Raw genomic sequence first — 23,702 nt, forward strand, 5'->3', positions numbered from 1 at the left:
GAGCTGACACCCGGGCTCGCAACCGCTCTCCCTCTCCGCACCGGCGCGAGCCGAGAACAATGCTCGCAGCCCTGCGCTCCGGGGCTCGTGGCGCCCCGCCCCTCGGGGGCGGGCCCGGCGCGGGGGCTGCCGGGAAATGTAGTCTTTCTCCCCGCTCGGGTTGCCCTGCGGCCTGCCACTGGGAGCCCTCTTCGAACTACAAGTCCCAGCACACTCCGCGAGGCCTTGATCGCCCGACTTTTGCCGGGAAGGGAGTGGGGCGAACATGGCTGAAGGCGTTCGGCTCGGCTCGACGTGCAGCGGGCTGGATGACCTGCGGGACTCCATGTCCACCAGGGGCGGCTGCAACTTTCCAGAGTACGAGTTTCCCGAGCTTAACACGCGCGCTTTCCACGTGGGAGCCTTCGGGGAGCTGTGGCGTAGCCGGCTGCGTGGGGCCGGGGACTTGGCTCTGAGAGATCCGCCCGCATCCGCGGTCCCCGGGGGGCGAGGGGGCGAGGACTCCGGCCCGGAGGATGCCTCGGTGGCCCGGGATCTGGGTTGCAGCTTGGAAGCGGCCGCCGAGCTGAGGGCGGTGTGCGGGTAAGTGCGCTGTCGAAGGGTCTTCTTTGCTCTTTCGGGCCAATCCCCGGGGTGCTGCTGCCTTAGAGCCAGACGGGTCGGCTCAACCTTGCGGGGTGCCTTTCTATCCTGGGAAAAAAGCCCAGGGTAGAAAGATCGCCCTTTGCAAGCAAGCTTTCAGCCTGCTGGAACCTTCCCCAAACGCCAGCAGCCCTGTGCTCAGAATGCACCGTTCCCGCGAGGGGCAGGATCGAGAGGTTTGATGTTCGCTGGTTTTTAAGCCCCGGTTAATAGAAAGTGACAGCGACGTGTACCCGGCATTGACAGACTCTGACAATGGAGAAGCTTTAGTGATTGGTGAGGCTGGACGGATGTGTTTCAGTGGACTCCCTGGGCATGCTATTCCCACATCTCCCCAGGCGTGCCTTAGTTGGAGAGAAAATCCAAAAGAACTTTTAACACTGCTTAGCCCTTCATTAATCAGCCTGTGTTCTGTTCTTCGTAGAATAAGCCGTAGGAAAATCCCGCTTTGAATATGGACTTCTCTGAGAGGCCTGCCAGATTTTTCTCCCCAGACTTGATTATTCAGTGATGTAAATTTAGGACAAAATCCTGTTGATCCTGGTTGATTGCTTTTTCTTTTTGTTTTGCTTTAGCCTTGATAAACTGAACTGCCTCAAGGAAGGGGAGGATCCAGAAGTTATCCCAGAGGATACGGAGCCGTCACATTGGGGTATGAGGACTTCCATTTTATGCCTATTCATTAAAACTTCTTTCGATATTATCCCCCCGAAATGAAGGTATTATATTGTTATCATGCATATGACACCCCCTGGATTCAACCTTTGTTGACGTTTACTCACATTTGTCTTAGCTGTGGTTGGGGAACGCACTAAGTTTTTCTCTTACTAGACTTGAGTATGCTGCAGACATCAAAATTTTTCCCTGGAGCTGGAGAGATGGTGGGGAGGGGGCGGGCAGGGCGTTTGCCTTGCACGCGGCCGACCCAGGTTTGATTCCCGGCATCCCATATGGTCCCCTGAGCACCGCCAGGAGCAACTCCTGAGTGCAGAGCCAGGAGTAACCCCTGTGCATTACTGGGTGTGACCCAAAAAGCAAAAAAAAAAAAAAAAAAGATATATCCCTAAAAATATTAGCATATAATTTCTGAAGCTATTCTTTTTTTAAAAATTTATTTATTTTGCTTTTTGGATCACACCCAGTGATGCACAGGAGTATAGTCCTGGCTCTGCACTCAGGAATTGCTCCTGGCGGTGCTTGGGGAATCATGGGATGCCAGAGATCAAACCTGGGTTAGCTACAGTCCGCTGCGTGCGAGGCAAACACCCTACCTGCTGTACTATCGCTCCAGCCCCTGAAGGCATTCTCTTCAGCAGTTATTACTCCTAAGAAATTTAACAGTACACACACGACCTCTAATATCTAGTTCATACTCAGATTTATTACTTGATTTTGTTTGGGTACCTCCCTTGGTGCTGCTCACTCCTGGCATCATCGCCCCTCAGGAAATCAGATTTGGGCCTCTTGACTGCAGAACATACTTAATCCCACCTCAAAAACTCAGGCAGGCATCTCAACTCTACCTTGGTTTCTTTTTCTTATGTAATAGCTGCCAAATCCTTTCTCCTCATCTGTTCAGATGCTCTGGTTTGTTTGACCTCCATGGTTTGTTTGTTTTTGTTTTGACACCACACCTTGTGATGCACAGGGATTACTCCTGGCCCTGCAGGCATCACTCCTGGCCCTGCTCAGGGAACCACATGGGATGCCATGGATTGAACCCAGCTCTGCATAATGCAAGACCAGTACCTTACCAGCTGTAAGACCCCAAGAGTCCTCCATGTTTGACATCCTAAGATTCCTTTCCACATTATCTCTACCCAGCTCTTCCTTAGGGAATAGATACACTTACTGTTACAGGCGGAGGGATCGAGGCGCACTTGGCAAAGTTTAAGTCAAGAGTTCTTTCTTAGCTATCAGCGACTGTTCTCCTTGTGCCCAGAATTGAACAGGAGAGCAGCCCCCCAAACTATTTTCTCAGCTTTTTATGGACATGAATCATCTCCCATTTGCAGGCTAAGTGAGCAATCTGGCCGGATACAGAAGCTAAAGATAAGCGGTTAGCAAAGCAATCTATTGATTACAAAATAGGACTGTTAGTAGGACAATAGATAAACATTGGTTAATATAGAAATTCCCCCTCCAAAAAATAAGAAACCAGAGATGAGACAGTTAAACAATAGTAAAAAAAAATATAAACAGAGTAGTTAGACAACGTGGTTAAACGATTGATTGATTGATGTAGGTGCTAAGCGATAGGCTCCCCTCTTCATTGATCCCCCCCTGCATCGTGTGTCTTGTTTTTCTGCCAAGTGAGCACACATCCTGCCCATTGCCAGATGAGCACACATCCTGCTTTCTGCCAAGCTCACTTGGCAGAAAAACACAGCCTGCTTTTCTGCCATGTGAACATGCCTCCATCTTAGCTGCCGAAGGGGCTCACATTCTGGGCACCAGGGTCAAAGACAGATTTCTCTCTCTCAAGAGAGTGAGCTCAGTTCGTCTTACACTCTTACATTACCTTGAACCCTTCCAGTATTTTAAAGTCCTTGCAGGCTGTTTGACTTCAGGCTTTAAGTGTATTTTACTGCTTTACTCTCATTGTCAGCTGTTCTTGATTAATTAGTTGTCTCTTTCTACTGTGCACTACTGATTGTGTCATTCTCTTGTTTAACACCTTTTAATGGCTTGGGTGGGAGGTGGGAAGAGATCTTAAAGGACTGTATTTCTGTCCCCAGCACCTTATAATATGGTCCCCTAAGCATTGCTCAGAGGATTTCCCAAACTCTAAGCTGGAGGTGTGGTTCCCAAACAAACACAAACTAACTCTGAGTGGGTTCTAAGCAAAAGTCTTTGTGGAGGAGTGGGAGAACTCCCTGTGCTTGTTCCTTATTCCTGGGTCTATGCTTGGGGAATCTCTCCTGGGGGTGCTCCAGGGTCCATATGCCCTGCGATGAATTGAGCCTGGGTCTGCCTGGTGCAAGGAAAGAGTCTTACTAAAAGCCACTCTACTAAAAGCCTTTTTTTTTTTTTGAGATTATAATGTAGCTTTCTTTTCAAAAATGCAGTCAGTGAATTCCAAAAGTCATTTTTATGTAATTCACAAGCGCCTCTACAGTGGCTCTAGCTGATCTTTTTATGTCTAATCTCCACATTGCCTCGGAACACTGCGCTGCTTTCAGTTGCTGAAATGTGCAAATGTGTTTTTCCCCTGAAGGCCTTCCTTAGAACCTTTTTTCTCCTTGTTCCCTGGTCAGATTCTGTCCTTTGAGTATTAAGGACTCAGCACTCTCTTTAGGTCCCCTAATCAGACATTCAGTTTTCTGTCTTCCTAGCTAGAGTTAAAGGTTCTCTAAGCTACATCTGTCACTCATGCTTTTCCTAGAATTTTGACTCCTAATAGGGAGACTGTAGATATTTACGGAATGAATGAAATAAATCTAACTATCCTAAACCTGAGGATGTGATTTTTAGAAATTGAAGATTGAATTTTAGTGATAATTATAAGCAAAGCATTTTTGTTCTAGTTAATAAGATGAAACGGTTTTTATCGGACCAAGTAATGACTAGAAAATTTTTCAGTAAGTGCACAAATATGTGTGCATCTTGTTTTATTTTCAAGGATCTTGTGTTTTTATAAGACTCCCACCAGTTAAAAGATTACAACCTGTGGAGGTTCAGGTGGTGATGATGGTGGTATTTTTAAGCAATAAACATTTTCTAAATTATTTTATTTTAGATACCATGGTTTACTGTTAATGGTAGGGTTTCTTGCTTAAAACATTCCAGAACCACACCTGCATTGTTTCCAGATTTTGGCTATCATGAAAAGTGCTGCTATGAACCTAGGAATGCAAAGGCCTTTTCTGAATAGAGGTTTTGGGTCCTTGGAATAGATGCCAAGAGGTGGGATGGCTGGATTCTGTGGAAGCTCAATTCCTAGTATTTTGAGATGTGTCTTGTTTTTTCCAAAGGTCGGGAAAGTCAGACACTTTCACCATCAGTGAAGAGAGTATTTCTAAATTAAGGTCTATATGTTGTTTTATTTAGATTTAGTTCCTTATTTAGATTTAGTGTTACCATGGACTGGAGCGATAACACAGTGGGTCGGGCATTTGCCTTGCATGCAGCCAGCCTGGCAGAGCCGGGTTCGATTCCTCCACCCCTCTCGGAGAGCCCAGCAAGCTACCGAGAGTATCTCGTTGCACGGCAAAGCCTGGCAAGCTACCTGTGATGTATTCGATATGCCAAACACAGTAACAAGTCTCACAATGTTACTGGGCCCGCTCGAGCAAATCGATGAACAATGGGAGGACAGTGACAGTGACAATAGTGTTACCATACACTTAATAGCCTGGGTGTAGTGTATGTTATAATAAAACAGTATTGCATTCCAAAAACTGGAATGAGAAATGATTGTGTCAACGATAGATTTTAAATAATAGGGGGAAGGCCCAAACTCTTTGACAGGCTAGATAAAAGAACGGTTAAATAAGAAGATAGAAATCTGAGGGCATTAAAAATACAAATATAAGGTAGCCATTGTAATAAAAGTATAAATGCCAAATCTCCGTCCACGATGTTTTGTGGGGTTTTGTTGCTTTTTGGGGTCACACCCGCGATGCACAGGGGTTACTCTTGGTTCTGCACTCAGAAATTACTTCTGGCAGTGCTCAGGGAACTGTACAGATTATCGGGGATTGAACCTGGATTGGGGTTCAAACCCAGGTTGGCTGCTGGCAAGGCAAACACACTACCCACTGTATTTTCATTCCATCCCTTGTTTTCAAAATGACATAATGAACAAGAACCTAATACAATCAGAGGTATACATTCGAAAATGGGATAGAATTGAGATAAAGGCACTTGATTTATTGGGACCATATTCCACTGGGGATTCCGTAAACATACAGAAAGATGCAGCTAGAAATACTTTTGACCATCAGGAGTGGGGAGTGCCCCATTCTCTCAACTGCCTGACACTGGCTCTGTTTGAAGAACCCCTGCAGAGGCTCACCGAGACCAATAATTCTCTCTCTCTCTCTCTCTCTCTCTCTCTCTCTCTCTCTCTCTCTCCCCCCCCTCCCCCCCACTCTCCCCCAATAATCACTCTGTCTCTCTTGTTTGTTTTGGTTGAGGTTGACACTGGTCTACAGCACTATGGGTCTTAGGGGTGCGTCTTCTGTCACACCTACCCACTGTCTTCTGCCATGATCCTGTAGGACACGTCACCTACACCCCTCGCCCCGCACTCTCCTTTGATAACCACAGTTGTGTTGTTAGAATCCAAGATTTTGTTTTTGTTTTCTTTGTTTATTCTTCATGTGAGTGAAATGATAAGACCTTGCATCTTTGGGGGATTGATTTCTTAGGAGAGGGGCATGGTGCAATGCTTACGTGCTCAGGGGGGCCCCTGGAAGTGTAGGCCGGATGATCCAGTGCTTGGTCCAGCCACTCGCTGCTGCTCTGGTTCGGTGGTGCAGGGGCCACCGGTGCTAAGGATTGAGCTCCATCCCTTTCCCCACACCTTCTAGCTCTTCAAAGCTGTCTCCCTGCTCCGACCCCTTCTGACTTATTTCACTTAGCACAATCCCCTCTCTTCCTCCTATGTTGTGTATAATGGCAAGATTTTATGTATTTTATAGCTGGATGATACTCCATCGTAGATACAGACCATCTTTTCTTGAGTTGCTCATCTGATAGTGGGTTCTTAGGTTGTTTCCAGGCTTGGCTGTTCTGAGTGATGCTGCAATGAACATACAAGTGTATATCTTTGTAGAGGAATGTTTTCATATTCTTCCTACTAATAGTTAAGAGGCTGCGTTATAAACTGACCCTGTTTCTAACTTTCTGAGGACTCTAGATGCTGCTTTACAAAGTGGCTATTTTAAGTTTCCAGCCCCACCAACAGTGTATGAAGTCTCCTTTTTCTCTGTACCCTTGCCAACAGTATCTTTTTAATATGTGTCAATATCTGAGATGCTCATTTTGCTTATATTTTGATAATTAAGTGATAAACATTTTTTATGTGCTTCTTGGTCCTCTGTATGTCTTCTTTGATTTTTGGGGGGGAGAGGGTTAGAATTTGGGTCACATCTGGCAGTCCCCAACTCTGCTCTGGGATCATGCCTGCTGGTGCTCAGGAGACCTTGTGGTGCAGGGAAGTGAATCACGGCTTCCCACAGGCCAAGAGCGCTCTCCACCCCGGCCTCTCTGGCCCTGAACATTGTCCTTGGAGAAGTGCCTGTTGAGTCTGCACATTTTTTAATTGAATTACCTTGAGATACATAGTTACAAAGTTGTTTATGATTGGGTTTCAGTCATACAGTGTTCCAATACCTATCTCTTCAGTGTACATTTCCCACCACCAGAGTCTCCAGTTCCCCCCCCCCCAACCCTCCAGCCTTCCTCTATGGCAAGCACTTATCTCTCTTTCTCTTTTTCTCTTTCTTTCTCTCTCTTTCTCTCTCTCTCTCTCTCTCTCTCTCTCTCTCTCCCTCCCTCTCTCCCTCTCTCCCTCTCTCCCTCTCTCCCTCTCTCCCTCTCCCTCCCTCTCTCCCTCTCTCTCCCCGCTCCTCTCTCCTCCTCTCTCATTTTAAACATGATGGTTTGCAATGCTGGTACTGAAAGGTTATCATGTATATTACTTTACCTGCTTTCAGAACTGAGTGCACTTTTTTCACAATTTTTTTCTTGTTGAAGGGTATGTTATTTATTCTGGATATTCCTTTTTGGATATATGAATACCTTCTCCATAGGAGGTAGAGCCCCTTTTTTGTGTTGGGGGCTATGGTAAGCCCAGCTATGCTTTGGGCTTACTCCTGGCTCTATGCTCAGGGATCATTACTGGCATTGTGTGGGGGATCATTTGTCGTGTTTGGGGATTGTACTAGGTTGACCCTCTGCAAGGCATCAAGCCGTCCACATTAACCACCGTATTATCGAGTTCCACCTTTTCTATTTTTGTGGTATTTGTTTTCACTGCAAATGAGATTTTTAATTTGATGTATCTTTTGTATATCATTGCTGTTGTTACCTTAGCTATTAGAGTTGAATCCCCCAAAATAGACCTGCATCCATAAGCTTGTCTTCTATGTTTACTTCTGTATTTTGAGGTTTTATATTCTCATTATGTCTTTATTAAGTTGTTATATTTGTAGATGTATTGTTACATTTGTAGTCTTATCTGCATGAGATTTGGAATGCACAAGTATAGGAGGAATCAGTCAAGGTTTGGAACAACCAGTTCAGAGGACAGATATAGGAACTTTAGGGACACTTACTTCAGGTCTAATGTTCTTTAAAATCACAGTCAACAGCTTGATTTCCTCCTTGATTGGAGATTCTATACCTTTTTTCACTGGTTCAACATCAAAGATCCAACATCAGTTAGATTTTCTGGCAAGCTTGTGTCTCTTGTGTCCACTGGACAATTAATTCAAACTTCCAGGTTTTGGAGGATTTTGGACTCAAGATTTTGGATTTCTCTCTTTTCCAGATTTTACAGTGTGTAAAGACCAATGTAACGTGTGTTCTGTATAGTGAATATTTCGTTCACATAGTTCTGCTAGTCACCATGTATTTCTACTTCCACTCTCGCAGCTACATGGACCATAAAAAAGAACTGCATTGGAGTTTTTTCCTCTACAAAGCAGGTTTGACGCCTGCTGTGATCCACTCTTTCATGAGAGAATAAGCACCTTCTGCCCGTATGAGCCACATTGTGGATTTTTCCCTTTTCCTCTGTGAAATTCCTGTTATGTTCAGTTACATACTTCATAATTTAGTAATCTTTGGTCATGATGAAAGCATTGCATTTTTGTCTGATAAAATCTGTTGATACTCCCAAGAAGTATTTCATTTACTATTTTCAGACAATTATGTAATAGCAGATATTGTTCTTTTCATTTCCTTAGTATTCTAGTCAAATAACCCATTATGGATTTTCAAATCGAGTTCTTTATCAGTTGATACATGTTCTCATTTAGTATTAACTTTTTTGTATATATGTTCAGGGATTTTTTTTCATATATGTTTTTATTCTTTTATAAAGTTATAATTTTCATTAGGAGACAAAAATGAAGAAGGATTCAGCAAAGCAAAATCTAAAAAGCAGATGCTACCTTTCCTGTAAGAGCAAATGCACCTTGTATCCATTTGTTGCCTCATCAGATTTATCATGGGGTGCTTTTTGTTTGGTGGGAAGGGGTTCTCTCTCGGTAAAAATGGGCCTTGGTCTTTTAACTACTTTTCTTTGCCATTTGGCACTGTGTTAAGCTTGTACAGAATGGGGGACTTTGCGGGGTAAAGGTTTTGTTCTTGATCTGACTCGCTGGCTCAAGATCCCATGGTTTATGATACACACAACTTCCTCTGCTTGCAGCCAAGCACAGTTCAACCCCCAGCATCTCATACAGTACCCTGAGCACCAAATAGAGTGATCTCTGAGCATAGAACCCAGGGTAAGCCCTGAGCTCAGCAGACTGTGACCTGAAAACAAAAAGAGGAGCTGGAGAGATAGTATAGCGATGTCGTCCCCCATTGTCCCGTGTCGTTCACCCCCCCCCCCCCCAAGTTTTCCAGTAGCAGAGCCAGGAGTAAGCCCTCTGCACAGCTGGGTAAGGACCACAAGCCAAAGAAGAAGAAACTCTTCTTTCTCATTAATAGCAGTGAAAAAAGCTGGCAGGGAAACAGAGGGGTACTGATGTGTCCGTTTAATATCGCAGATGAAATCTGCAGATCATTGCTCAAAATCCTGAATGACAGTTTGAAGACTAACAAGATTTGCCTAGATTCAGAGGACCGTTTTTCCATATACTGCCAAGTACAAAGAGTTTCGTTAGTCAAGAGCCTGGCTGAAAAATTAGTCTAGATTAATTGCCAGTAAAAGGATATTACTTAATCTTGAGCCTGTTGATAACGAAAGGACTTAAGGAGGACATTGTTCTCCTAGATATTCTTGCCTAAAAGTTGCCTAAGCTTAGTCCAGTCGTGAGGAAACAGATCAAACCTAATTGAAGGACATTCTACAAAATAATCGATCAGTGAGACTGCCTCATGCGTGGTTACACCCATCCCACCCCACCCAAAATGTGTCAAAATAATAAAAGAATAAAGAGGTTTTTTTTGGGGGGGTGGACCTTGCAGGGAAAAGGAGAAATAAATTGTGATATCTCAGATAGATAGGATATTGACTTCAGGGATCTCTCTCTCCTTCCTTCTCTTTTTCTTTTTCCTTTCCTTTTTTTGCCACTCCTGATAGTAGTCAAGGTTCACTCCCGACTCTGATTTGTGTAGGAGGCGTCACTCCTTGGAGTACTGGAACCTGGTCCTCCAGTATACAGTGTACAAAAGCATGTGCTCAGCACATTAAGGAAACTCTGGAGCATAAATTAAAATGTCTTTGAACTCCAACAAAGATGGATAGTTAATACTGTATTGGTGTTAATTTCCTGATCTTTGTAATTATTCTGTGGTTAGGAAAGATGTCACTTAGGTAAATTCAGGAAAGAGATCCTTGGAGATTTTTTCTTTTTCAGACTTTTTAGTCCAAAATTAGATTAAACATTAAAGTAAATAAAATTATTCAATATGAAAAATTGCCTATTTAAAGATTTCTTTGAGGTCCTGGAGTGTAGTTGAGTGGCAAAATTCATGCCTCGCTTATTTTAAGGCCTGGATTTGATCATTTGTTCCACCAGAGAATAAAATAATGTTTTAGGACCTAACTCTAGAAGTTCTCGTTTAAAATTTTTTTAAACTAGGGCTGGAGAGATTATACAGTGGGTAGGGCACTTGCCTTGCAAGCAGCAGATCTGTTCTATCCCTAACACCCCATATGGTCCCCAGGTCCCTCCAGGAGTAAACCCTGAGCACTGTGCCATGTGGCCGGGAAAAACAATTTTTTTTAAATAAAATGAAAATATTTTGAAAAGCCTAGTAAAGAATATTGAAATGTATGTTTTTGTGTGTGTTTGTAACAGAGTTAGAAAGAAATTTCTGGAACATCGTGAAGAAACCATAACGATAGATCGGGTCTGCAGACAAGAAACGTTTGCTTATGAGATGGTAAGCATCTCATCTTTTTCCCCTTTTCTCGCAAAACAGTAATCTCCATCATTAGATGAGTATTGGTGAAACTGGAGGCTTTTTATTGTTGTTTTTGATGTCTGGGAACTAAACTCGGGGCCTCACATATGCAAGGCAAGTGCTCAACTGCTGAGTTATATATCCCTGGCCCTAAACTGGAGACATTCCATTGGGTCTGGGGACTCTTAGGAGAACAAGACCCAGTAGATTCAAGTAATGATGTATTTGCTCACTGCTGATATTGTTTTGTATGTTGACTGTATATATGATGTTGGTTTGTCCTGCAACTTGGCCAAATCTACTTACTAACTCCAGTACCATTTTTGGTTTATTATTTTGGTTCATTTTTCCATAGCTTTGTTATACTACCAGCTGCAGGCTTTTTCATTTTATCTCTTCCTCATTTCTTTCTCTTTTTTTTTCTGCCTAATTACTCTGGCAAGAATTTTTAATAATATATAAAACAGAAGTGTAAAAACATTTAGCCTTGACATGTGACATCCTTATCAGTCTTTTACCATTGAGTATAATATTTTTGTATGTTGCCTGTATCTTGTTTAGGAAGTTACCTGTTGTGCTTAGTTTATTTCATGTGTTTATCATGAAAGTTTATTAGTCTTTTTCACATGCTTTCTCTGCATCGACTGAGAAGATGATTTCTTCATTACTTTATTGGTGTGGTATACTACATTGATTTATATGTGTTGGACTACATCTTTGTGATGTGAGGATAAATTCCACTTGGTTGTGGTATATAATTCTTAAAGATGTTGCTAAATTTGGTTTACTAGTATTTTGTTAAGTTTTCTGTTTACATTCATCAGGAATATTCACCTGTTTTTTTTTTTTTTGCAGTGTTTTTGTCTGGTTTTAGTATCAAAGTACTTGGTTAATTTCATGGATTGAGTTAGGATGTGTTCCCTCCTGTTCAAAATTTTTTTAAGATTTTGAGCAAGCCTAATGAATTCCCTTGGGTTTTGATTACTTGAAAATGCCTTAATTTCTTTTTTGTCCTTTTGGGGGTAGGGAAGGTGCCTAGGATTGAACCTAGAGTCTCATGAGCAGTGTATACCCACTACCACTGAGGTCTGTCCCTAACATCTCTGAGGTATTGTTTTGCCAAGTACAGAATTCTTGGTTGAAAGTTTTTTCTTTCTTGGTGTTAGATATGTCACCACACTGCCTTCGTTGCACCATTATTGCTAATGAGAAATCTTATTGAGGAGCCTGATTCCCTTTTGGTTTTTGTTTGTGGTTTTCTCAGCTCATGAGGGCATTTAAGACAGTGCATTTAATTTCTTTGACTAGTACTTGAAATATCTGAGCTTCCTTAAGGGTGATTTTTGTCAAATTCTTTTTCTTTTGTGAATGGACTGTTGTTTTTCTATTTATATGTAATGATGCCATGTTAGTATTGTAATTTCTACCCCTCTTCCCAGGGATGCTGGGGATTGAACTCAGCACAGTGTTCCTGGAATGCGAGTGCTGCACTGCTGAGTTACTCCCCCAGTCCTATACCAGCAATATAGATGGTGTTACACCAACCTTAGTTGATCTCCTCTTTTTCATCAGTTGCTGAGCACTTACTGCTAAACAGCTTTTTCATTTTTTTATACATATTTTTTTAATTGATTTATTTATTGAATCACTGTGGGAAAAGTTACAAAGCTTTCAGGTTTAAGTCTCGGTCATGCAAATATCAAACACATTTCCCATTACCAATACTTATTTTTCACCACGAAGAACCCCAATAAACGCCCCCCCAACCCTCCCAATGCCTGTGAGGCAGATGAATTCTAGTTAACACTCTATCTACTTTGATTAGATTCATTGTTTCGACAAAAGATGCACCATTATTATTTAGAGTTTACACCCCCAAATCAGACCTGCTGAAAAGGCATTGTGAAATAATTTGTTTTCTACAACTGGTTGCAAGAACCAAATGATTTTGGATTTCTGGTATTTTACTTATTAAGCCTGGAAGTATTTCTGCCGAGAGTCAGGTAATTATGAGATTGGTTTCTGTGGCTCTGGAACCATGGCCGTGCCGGAGAGCCTCGGGGGGGGGGGGGGGGCAACTGGTGACCTCGGTAGGGCGTGAAGGACGAGCCTGGAACGCCCCCCTTCCCATGAGGTTTCAGTCGCCCCGTCATGACTGTTTCATACCTGGCTTTCCATAAAACTCCGAAGCGGCTGCCATCTTTCTTTTCAGAGGGAAAAAGGCTTTTTCATTTTTTTTTTTATTGTAGTTTAGGTAACAGGGTTGAAATAGTATTTGTGCTTATGATTTTGATGTACAATCTTACTGCCCTTTCCCCAAAGTGCCCACAACACTCCACCACTGTCCTTTTGTCACTTTTGGTTTGCCTCTTCCTTCTCACCACCCCCTCCACTGTGGTATGTCAGTTTTCTGATCCAAGAGAGCCAATATCTTACTGGCATCTCTATATGTACATTCCCAGCTACAATTCAGTAAATTAAGTATTTTCTGGGTTTTTCTATTTGTAGAAGATGAAACGAAGGCTTATAAAAGTTTTAAAAATTTTCTTCTGATAGAGTTATGAGATTAATCTACATGGCTGATTCAAATCCCCGTTTACAGAAAGTGTTGTACACTGCCTCTTACCCAAGTCATGGAGTCTAATTTAAGGTCTCTTAAATTATTTCTCCTCCTCCAGGAGTCGCATGCCATGGGGAAAAAGCCTGAAAATCCAGATGACATGATTGAAGAAGGAGAGCTTATTCTGTCATTGAATATCTTGTACCCTGTTATTTTTCATAAGGTCAGTAGTAAAATCTTTCAGATTTCATAGATAATTTAGATGTCATAGATGATTCGACTATCTCGTCCAGGGATTTAATTTGGATGTTTAATATCCCTAGAGTTCAGAACTAATATTAGCACATGGATATCTTACATAACATCTATAGTCTTTGGGTCTTTATTTTGGTTTTGATTTTTGGTTTGAGGGCTTGATTTTTGTTTTGAGGTGCTAGGAGTCTAGTCCAATCTTGGTTGCTCTGGTGGTGCCAGTGATTGAGCCAGGCTTCTACATGCTAAGCATGTGCTCAGCCCAAATTCCTGGGTTGTTTTTACGGAATGTTGTGAGAAGGATCAGACCTCTTGATTAATGGGACTATGATTATAGCATAGGATATATATTTGATTGTGCCTGGGAGCAACTAAGAATATATGTGTCTATAGCACTAAAGCACTGTCTTCCTGTTGTTCATTCATTTGCTCGAGCGGGCACCTGTAACGTCTCCATTGCGAGACTTGTTACTGTTTTTGGCATATCGAATATGCCACAGGGATCTTGCTGGCCTCTGCCGTGTGGGCGGGATACTCTCGGTAGCTTGCCAGGCTTGAGAGGGGCGGAGGAATCGAACTCGGGTTTAGCCATGTGCAAGGCAAACGCCCTATCCTGTGCTATCTGTGCTATCGCTCCAGCTGTCTATAATTAACTATAATTTTATGAGTTCTTTGAAGGTTTTGTTTGGTTGGGGTTTTACAGAATACTGATGAAGTAGCATGACCACTCTTCACCAATTCAGAATCCTTAAGAGGGTAATAAGCTATGTAAGGATCGCTCTTCTTTGATTAAAATGCAGAAGGCTAATAGAACAAAGCAATCCAGGAATTCTTAGGGTCTCTAATCAAAAGAATTCTATTCCTATAGCCTAGATATAATAAACTTGAAGCATCTGGATATATTCAGTACCAATATTTTGAGTAAGATCTCAAAACACCATTCAAAAACAAAACCAATAAAACTGAACCTTTGTGTTTATAACATGAAGTTAAGATATAGATTTACTTTAATGAGGTAATTTCTAAGAAATTTAAAAGAGAAAGTGCTACTAGGTGGAATTATACTCCATAGTGATAGCACAGTGGGTAGGGCCTTTGCCTAGTACACAGCCGACCCGGGTTCGATTCCTCTGCCCCTCTCGGAGAGCCTGGTAAGCTACCAAGAGTATCTCGCCCGCATGGCAAAGCCTGGCAAGCTATCCATGACGTATTCGATATGCCAAAAATAGTAACATTACTGGTGCCCACTCCAGCCAATCGATGAACAACTGGAGGACAGTGCTACAGTGTCATTATTAGCATCTCGATTAGTATAAACGTTCTGTTGCTGGGTACAGGTACATAGTCCATTAAGGCTGCTTTAATAAAATATCAAAATGGGGAACTCATTTTTGAACTTTTATTGGGGGAGGGACTGAGGCGGGGCATGGTGCTGGGGATCACAGGTTCTCACATACTTAATGCAAGTGCTCTACCATGAACCTGTATCTCCTGCCAAGAATGGATGTCTATAAACGAGGTATTAATTTATTGCAGTTTTAGGGCTGGAAAAAAATCTAAAACTAGGGTTCCAGCATAATCAAGTGAGGACTCTCATCTCAGTCACAGACTTTTCACATATAAGGGTTTAGAGAGCTCCTTGGGTCTGTTACAGGAACACTGATCCCCTTTGGGAGGATTCCCTTTCAAGGTCTAGTTACCTCCATAATAAGAAAACACAAGTGGCCTTACATGTGTGAGACCCTGGCTTCAACCCCAGCATCGCTGCAAAAAAAAAAAAAAAAAATCTCAGTTTAAAGATGGGATGTGGCTTGAGTTAGAGCACCCACCATCTATTCCTGAGCTGTGCTGGTTTCCAACCTTGATACTGCCCCTCCCCCCCCAAATAGTTTGTAAAGAACCCTTCTCCTATCACCATTACATTGCATGTTGTGATTCTAAAATTTTTCAGATTATTGCAACAGTACTACAGTGTACCCAGCATGTTTTCACTGATTGAGGTCTCTGAGGAACAACTTGAGAGGCAGTGAGATTGGTTTTTGTTACTTACCTTTTCTAAGAGGAAGGGACACAGAGTGTCCTGCTGCAAGACCACAACAGGAAGAAGCTCCAGAAATAGTTTGGAAAAATCTCCAGGCTTTCATAGAGTCGGGGATGACTTCCCCCAAGCCCCCTGTTCTTCCAGGAACCTGGCAGTCACACCCATGAATTACCTCTGGTGCCATATAAGTTCATTAGTTGGCCATGGTCCAGAGACCCACAAATAAATCTCGAAAGAGAGCAACAAGCTGCGGAGATGCTTCCGGGCCCCAAAGTCACCATCCAGTTAAAATTTAACTCCTGCTGTATCACCCTATTTAAAATTTTAGAATTCCTAGAACGACATTTCATACTCTACACCACTGATATACCAGGAGTAGCACACCACATTGGATGGGACGTAGTGGATCTCGATCAAGAAAATAATAATATACAAGGCTTAACCTGTAACAGCATGTTAGTAATCTCTTATGCAAGGACTTAGTTGCTCCAGGGAGAGATACAACAATCTTCACACACTTTCTTCTAAAGAATTATTTTTTGATCATTTTTAGTGAATTATTCATAACAATACAAAATAAATGATTTAGGTCCTGCTGTTGGGGGAGGCTTGGGTGGTGGTTGGAAAAATTGGAAATAGTGGTGGTGGGAAGGGTAATAGTGGTGGGATTGGTGTTGGAATAGTGAATGTAATAAACCATCATTAACAACTTAATAAAAATTAAATTAAAAAAAGAAACAGTTTCAAAGATAGAAAAGAGGTAAGAACAGCCTTTTTGGGAATTTCCCTGGGAAAGGCAGAGCCAAACAGGTAAACAGATTTAGTATTATTGGCCTGTATGAATACTTCTAGTAGACTCTAAAATACCAGGATTATCCCTCATTATTTGAAACCTGGCCCTGGATTGTAGTTGGACAGTATAAATACTGACTTGGTTAGAGCGTTAGTCCTGAGCACTGCCACATGCCACATGTCCGTCGTCGTTCCACCCACCACCAAATAAATAAATAATTAAAAGGTATTTTCAGAGTATGATCTGTGATTCCACATGGGGTATGTAAACAATTGTAGGCTTGAATTTAATCTGTCATTAATGGATATCAAATCGGGTAGGGCGTTCGCCTTACACGCAGCCAACATGGCCGACCTGAGTTCGATTCCTCTGCCCCTCTCGGAGAGCCCGGCAAGCTACCGAGAGTATTCGATATGCCAGACACAGTAACAACAAAGTCTCCAATGGAGACGTTACTGGGCCCGCTCGAGCAAATCGACGATCAACGGGAGGGCCTTTACCTTTACCTTTATAATGAAAGCAACCGGTCCTTTGTTTAGATCTGAGCATTATAGGATTATTGGGGGGGGGTTCTTCCCCCTGAGTAGAGATTTAATTATTTACTCATTGGCTTTTAGCACAAAGAGCATAAGCCCTACCAGACGATATTGGTATTGGGTAGTCAAAAGCTCACGGAACTGAGGGATTCAATTTGCTGTGTCAGTGACCTCCAGATTGGTGGGGAATTCAGCAACAGTCCTGACCAGGCCCCAGAGCACATCAGCAAAGTAAGGTGATTTATTTATTTATTTATTTATTTATTTTTAGATCCCTCAATGAGAATAAGAAGCTAAATGTAGTGATTATTTTTCTAGCAAGTGCATGAATACTTTTGTATTTTATACCATTATACTGTTATATCAAACTGCTACATCATCTCTTTCCTTTATCAAGACTATCTGTCCTCTGTGAGCTTCCATTTCACTCAGCCCCCTGCTGAGGCCTAGCCTGGTTTCTCTCTTGGATGGTATAACCAAGGATATCCTGTACTTGCAATTATCCCTACTCTTCCCTGCATCATCATTTCTGTTTGCTCTTTCACCCTTGTAAAAATGTGGGGATAGATTCTGCCCTGGCTCTTCCTATATCTGCCTACCACACTTCATTGTTCTCAGCTTCCTTCTCTGCTCATTGACTCAAGAATGAATGATAATTAAACATAGGAGGTAACATGACGTTGCATGCAACACACCTGGCACCCTATATCGTCCCCTGAGCACCGCCAGAAGTGATATCCCTGAGCTCAGAGCCAGGAATAATCTCTCTGGGCGTGGCCAGATGTGGCCCAAAAACAACCCCACAAAAAGATACATAATAATAATTAGACCTAAATCTCCACTGATTCTCTTTTCCTCTTGGTACACTCAAATTACTTCTGTTCCACAATCATTTTTGTTAATTTCCTAATTTTTTCTACCACAAACTCAGTTCTCTTAGTTTTTCTTTAATGCACAGCACATTGTACATTTTTTAAATACATTTGATTGGGATTTTAGGACATTATGTTTACCTGATTTTCTGTATGACTATCATTTTCTTTGCTGAATGCTTTGTTTATCTTCCTAATACACTCAAATTACTTCTGTTCCACAATCATTTTTGTTAATTTCCTAATTTTTTCTACCACAAACTCAGTTCTCTTAGTTTTTCTTTAATGCACAGCACATTGTACATTTTTTAAATACATTTGATTGGGATTTTAGGACATTATGTTTACCTGATTTTCTGTATGACTATCATTTTCTTTGCTGAATGCTTTGTTTATCTTCCTAATTAAATCTATTAAGATCAATTCTCATCTTAAAACCATTCTGTTTGTGTATATGTATACAATAAATCTTATACATTTCATATTATTGTGATATATGACATTTTAAATTAGAAATTATTAACAGTGTCACCTGTTTTCTCATAGGATTTGTACAAATCAGCCTTCTTTTATTTTGAAGGAACTTTTTACAATGATAAACGATACCCTGAATGCAGAGATTTGAGCAGGTACGATTTCAAAAACTATCTCAAATTCTTTTCTATTTCTAATTTGCAAAAGCATTGATAACCCCACAAACCCACTCAAAGGACATCAAAGATCTCTACCCATGAATTATTCTGTTAAATTGTTTCCTTATTTTATGGTGTCAAACAAAATTCTGTTTTTCAGTTCTCTAATCTGGTTGGCCGTGATGGTAGCAGTAGTAGTTTTAGTAGCAATAGTAGGTGGGTGTGTAAGTGTGCACGAAGGGTCAGGGGTTCTGTCTTCCAGTGTTGAACCTAGGGCCATGTATGTAAGAGATGTGCTTTCTGCAGTGAGCCGTGTATTTTCCTACAAAATCTGTAACAACACGTAGATCATTATTGAATCCTTGTCAGTTACCTACAATTACTTTTTCAGTCTACTACTTATTTTTAAAATCATAGTGGATTTTGTATTGACCTTTGCTACATCTGAAAAACTCAAATCCCTCTTAAATTCTTCACTAACTTCATTAGGTGATAGTTTATTTTTCACAGTTTTTTTTGTTTTGGGGTCATACCCGACCGTGCTCAGGAATCACTCCTGATGGGCTCAGGGACCATGTGGTATACTAGGGATCAAATCCAGGTCAGTTGCCTGGAAGACAGGTGTTCTACTTGCCATACTATTGCTCTTACCACTGTTCTTTTTGTTTGTTACTGTCCAGTGTATGCTGTTGTTTGCCCAAAGTGAGTGGCTAGCTGTGAATACAAAATTCTTACCTAATGTAATTTCACTTCGACTATAATTTTATTTTCAACCATCATATTAGCTAATTTAAATAATTCCACTAAATGTTAACTTTTTTGTTTTCTGTTTTTGAGTCATACCCAGCTGGCTCAGGGATTGCTTCTGGAAGTGTTTGGGGGACCATATGCAGTGCTGGGGCTTGAACTGGGGTCAGCTGTGGGTAAGGCAAGCCCCTTATGGCCCTGTTTTCTAAAGCAAAATGAGAGGCATGGCTCATGTTAAGACATTTTCCATTCAATTTAAAGTGATACATGGCGACCTCCAGAACACAGGTCATTTGTAAAATGATTTGTGTTTAAAAGAGCAGATGTAATTTTAGAATTGTAAAGATAACTTTGACCTCATGGACTGTTATGGGGGTCTCAGGAACTATACCATTATGTATGTGTCACTACGTACGTAAAAACTCTGATTTTCCTCTTAGGATAGCAATTGTTCTGTTAACTGGTGAGCTGGCTTTTGTGAAAGGCTGTAGTCACAAACTTTTCTGTCATCTCTAGAGTTTGTGCATCATTGATCTCTCCTCACTTTTTCCTCACCCCAGAACTATTATTGAGTGGTCAGAGTCCCATGACCGAGGCTATGGCAAGTTCCAGACTGCCAAAATGGAAGAGTTCACCTTCAATGACTTGAACATCAAATTGGGTTTCCCTTACTTGTACTGCCACCAGGGAGACTGTGAACATGTTGTCGTCATTACTGACATAAGGTGTGTACGTGCGTGTCAACACTCCAAACACTGTTGTTGCTTACTCTCCTTATCATTTCCTTGTGAAAATGCAGGGAGTTAACTTTTTATTCCTCTTCTCCTGTTTATATATTCTTTAAAGGAGTAAAAGTAGTCACTGCAGACTTTGGAGCAGAGGGGAAAAAATGTTAGCTTTCTACGCATGCAGTGATCAACTCTGCATTCATATGAATCCTTTGTTCTGTTTTTAAGATGAGGGTCAGTACTCTGAATTCTTTAAAAATTAAATTTCTCCAGTTGTATATGACGACTGTTTATTCGGATGGGAGTCATCCACTCTGTATATCACACATGCCAACCGTTGCTTTCACAAATGTGAGTTATTTTTAGATTCTTGGCATTGTTTTGGGAGTAAGTTGAGTAGTAATTCTCATTATTGAGTGTCAGAGCACTAGAACTTGAATGGAAGATCCAGATTTAATGATTCCTGGCACCGTATTTTCCCCACACTGCACCCCAACACCTCCAAGCATGACCCTCCTTCCCCAGCTGAAAAATGCTGAGTTGGGAGCTTCAGAGAGTCTGCCGTTTAAGAATATTTTTAAAAATCTATATAGCTGGATCTATCATGAATAAAGACTTTCATTTTCTTATTTAGGAACTCTTACTAGTTTATGAAGGACAAATATATGTGTTCAGACTTACTGTGTGCCTTCTGAGATTTGTGGAACATTAATTACCCCATTTTTAAATTTTGGTTTTGGGGTCACATCTGATGATGCTCAGGGCTTGCTTCTGGCGCTGCATTCAGGAGTCACTTGACAGGGCTCTGGGCACTCGGGGATACTGAGGATCCAACCCAGGTCAGCTCTGTGCAAGGCAAGCACCCTACCTGCTGCCCTATCCCAGGTTTATATTATACCAGCAGGAGGAACAGATAACTTCCAGAAAGTCCCTGTCTCTTTCCATCTTTTCCCCACCCCCAAGAAGTGCTTAGCTCAGCCAGGGAAGCCAGATGAGTTCCTGCCAGGGCCCAGGAATGCAGCGAGTGGATGCTTGGGACCTGTGTAGTCAGGTCTACACCTGGTAATACCTAAGAGGCCATGCAGTGCACACACCTTCAGATCCTCTCCCAGGAGGAGTCTGTACGTGCGCCCTGACTCTAGTGCTGTCTCCCTGGGGCCAAGTCTCCAAAAATTTACTTTCCAAGCTCTGAGAAGTACTTCCCATGAAAAGCAAGCCTTGTAAATAAAAATGTGGGGTGTAAAGCAGTAGGATCTGGTGTCAGTTCATAATGTGCACAAGAATTTGCATGTTAATATGTTCATTTCCTTCTAAAAGGCTTGTGCATCGTGATGACTGTTTGGATAGAAAACTTTATCCCCTTCTTATCAAGAAACACTGGCTGTGGACCAGAAAATGTTTTGTGTGTAAAATGTACACAGCCAGGTAAGTCATACCTGTTTTCTTTGAAGCACTGATTTTTTAATGATACTGATCATTAGTTCTTTTCTTTTTTGAATTTGAGGACTTCTGCTTTGAGGTGTACTACCTACTAGGGAAGAAACACAAATTAGCTTATGCGCAACCATGTTTTTCATCAGTAAGACAAAAGCAGCTCAGATTCGGACCGACTTGTCATCAGGAGCATATTCTCTTGTCTCCAGTCAACAGTTCGAGGGGAAAATTTTTCTGTCAGCTTGTTTTTATTTCGCTACAAAAACGCTTTTTTAAACAATCATTAGAAAAATCAAGGAATGTCAAAACGAAACCATGAGAAGCAGAATTAAGACCTAAAAACTGCATTTTCATTGTAGTAGAAATCTAAGGCCATAAAATAGAATCTCAGTTGAATACAGATGCCCATGTTCTTTCCATATGTCAGTTAAAAGTTTGTAGCATGTAATTTATAGCTTTTTCAGATAGAGGGTTAAGTACGTAATGGCAGTGTATTATTGAAGCCGTCGAGATTTGGGTTTTTTTTTGGTAGGGGGTGGGGGGAATAAGGCGTCGAGAACCATTTCCAGGGGTACTTGGCAGGGAGGTGGGAGGAGTATGTGATGCAGGGATGTACCCTAGGCTTCAACGTGTACATGCAAGTCCATTCCCAATTCAGCTCACCCTGGGTCTTCAGCTTATCTTTAAAGCCTTTCAGTGGGCTTTCAGTCTACATATAAAGGTAGAATGATATGCTGTGTGGGTCATAATTTATAGCATGTTTTAAAAGTCGTATTTTTTTTTTTAACACAGATGGGTGACAAATAATGACAGTTTTGCACCAGAGGACCCATGCTTCTTCTGTGATGTTTGCTTCCGAATGCTGCACTATGACTCAGAAGGCAACAAACTGGGGGAATTTCTTGCTTATCCTTATGTTGATCCTGGAACCTTTAATTAATAACACCAAAATATACCCTTGTGCAAGCACTGTCTGCTTGGATGATCTATTTCCAAGAAATACCATTGAGGAATAGTATTTACCTGAAGCAGTTACCCTAGTTGAAATTCAAATCAGATATTCTTACAACAGTGATTTGATTGTATTTATGTTTAGAAATATATTAAATTGTTTTAGTATTTATTCCAAAGCTTTTTGTCCATTTTTAAGTGATTCATCTTTAAGTTCTAAGAGTGTTTCTTGTATACAAATCCTTTGTCAGATATATCTGTATCCTGATGTCCATCTGAGGCTTCCCTAGCTGATGTGTCCAGAGTTCATTTTGCTAATGACAAGTTAGTTAATGGCACATCCGGTGGTGAACGCATTTATGAAATTCTTTTAAGAGAAGTGAGGGCTTCATCTTGTGCTATGATGCTTTCTAGGGAAAGAGCCATTAATCCTAATAAAAATGAAGCTGAGCATATTTACAGTATTAAAAACTGTTGTAATCCAAATTCTCACAGTGGGCTCCTTAGTGATTAGCTCACCATACAGATTTAATAAGGCTTTCTGCATGAAAATAAAAGATGTGGATATATACAATTAAACTTTCATAGAAGTAGCATTTAAACTGAAGTCTCATTTCTTAATAAGGTCTCTCTTTAATTAGTTTATAATGCCTGTTTATTTTCTAATTAGAGCGATTGTATGCAATACGACCAACTAGGAATGGCCAACAGTATTGATTCCTAGCTCTGGCTCTGCTAATTCTTGGACATTAGTGCCCAGTATAATGTAAGAAAGAGAAATGCAGTGGGCTGGGGATCTGGCTCATTGCTGGCATGCATTTGGCTCAGGCTTTGCATTCGTGAGCGCCACGTTCGGTCCTCTTGACACCTGGTCCTCTAAGCACTGCCAGGTGTGGCCCCAAAGACCAAACAAAAAATAAGAAACACAAGTCTTTGTGAATCAGCTCTCCATTTTCTCTTGTTACCTTAATAGAATCCTAGTTTTCTTCTGTCATTCTTGGCCAAAAGACAACTTCAATAAATCCTGAAGTCTAGATCAGAAACCTGTAGCCATTTATATAAATGTGTTCTCCAGAAACCCTCTTTGATGGACAATATATTACTGTTTTAAGACTTTTTGGAATGCTATAATAGTTATTAATGTGTTACATTTAAATTTCACTTTCTCTTTTCTAGGTTATGTTTAAATTCAACTGAATACCACATTCCACTGGATGGCTAAGAATCTTTACCATATAAATCAACTAATCCCATGTACTAAAAGGCTGACAGTGAAATATTTTATGGACTAACACACCGTATATATTGGTGTGTGAGCACCTGTTTCAGTTGTCTTGTGGCGTTCTCCCTCAGCCGACTCAGAATCAATGTTAAGAACTAAGCTTAGTCTTCTTCATGGCTTAATTTTAGATGCTTTGTGTTTTT

General features: G+C 41.3%; 1 protein-coding gene across 1 annotated transcript; it reads left to right on the forward strand.

The window, feature by feature from the left end:
• The first annotated feature begins 227 nt into the window (after positions 1–227).
• On the forward strand, positions 228–22,942 carry SNAPC3 (small nuclear RNA activating complex polypeptide 3). Its single transcript, XM_056117401.1, is given in 10 exon segments — positions 228–582; positions 1,218–1,279; positions 1,282–1,294; positions 10,626–10,710; positions 13,410–13,514; positions 16,995–17,144; positions 18,332–18,414; positions 19,725–19,889; positions 21,210–21,317; positions 22,119–22,942. Coding segments are annotated over 10 exon segments (1,236 nt in total). The 5' UTR covers positions 228–265; the 3' UTR covers positions 22,267–22,942.
• The last annotated feature ends 760 nt before the right edge of the window (positions 22,943–23,702 follow it).

The sequence above is a fragment of the Sorex fumeus genome, unplaced genomic scaffold (assembly GCF_029834395.1).
Source record: "Sorex fumeus unplaced genomic scaffold, SorFum_2.1 ptg000034l, whole genome shotgun sequence".
Taxonomy (NCBI): domain Eukaryota; kingdom Metazoa; phylum Chordata; class Mammalia; order Eulipotyphla; family Soricidae; genus Sorex; species Sorex fumeus.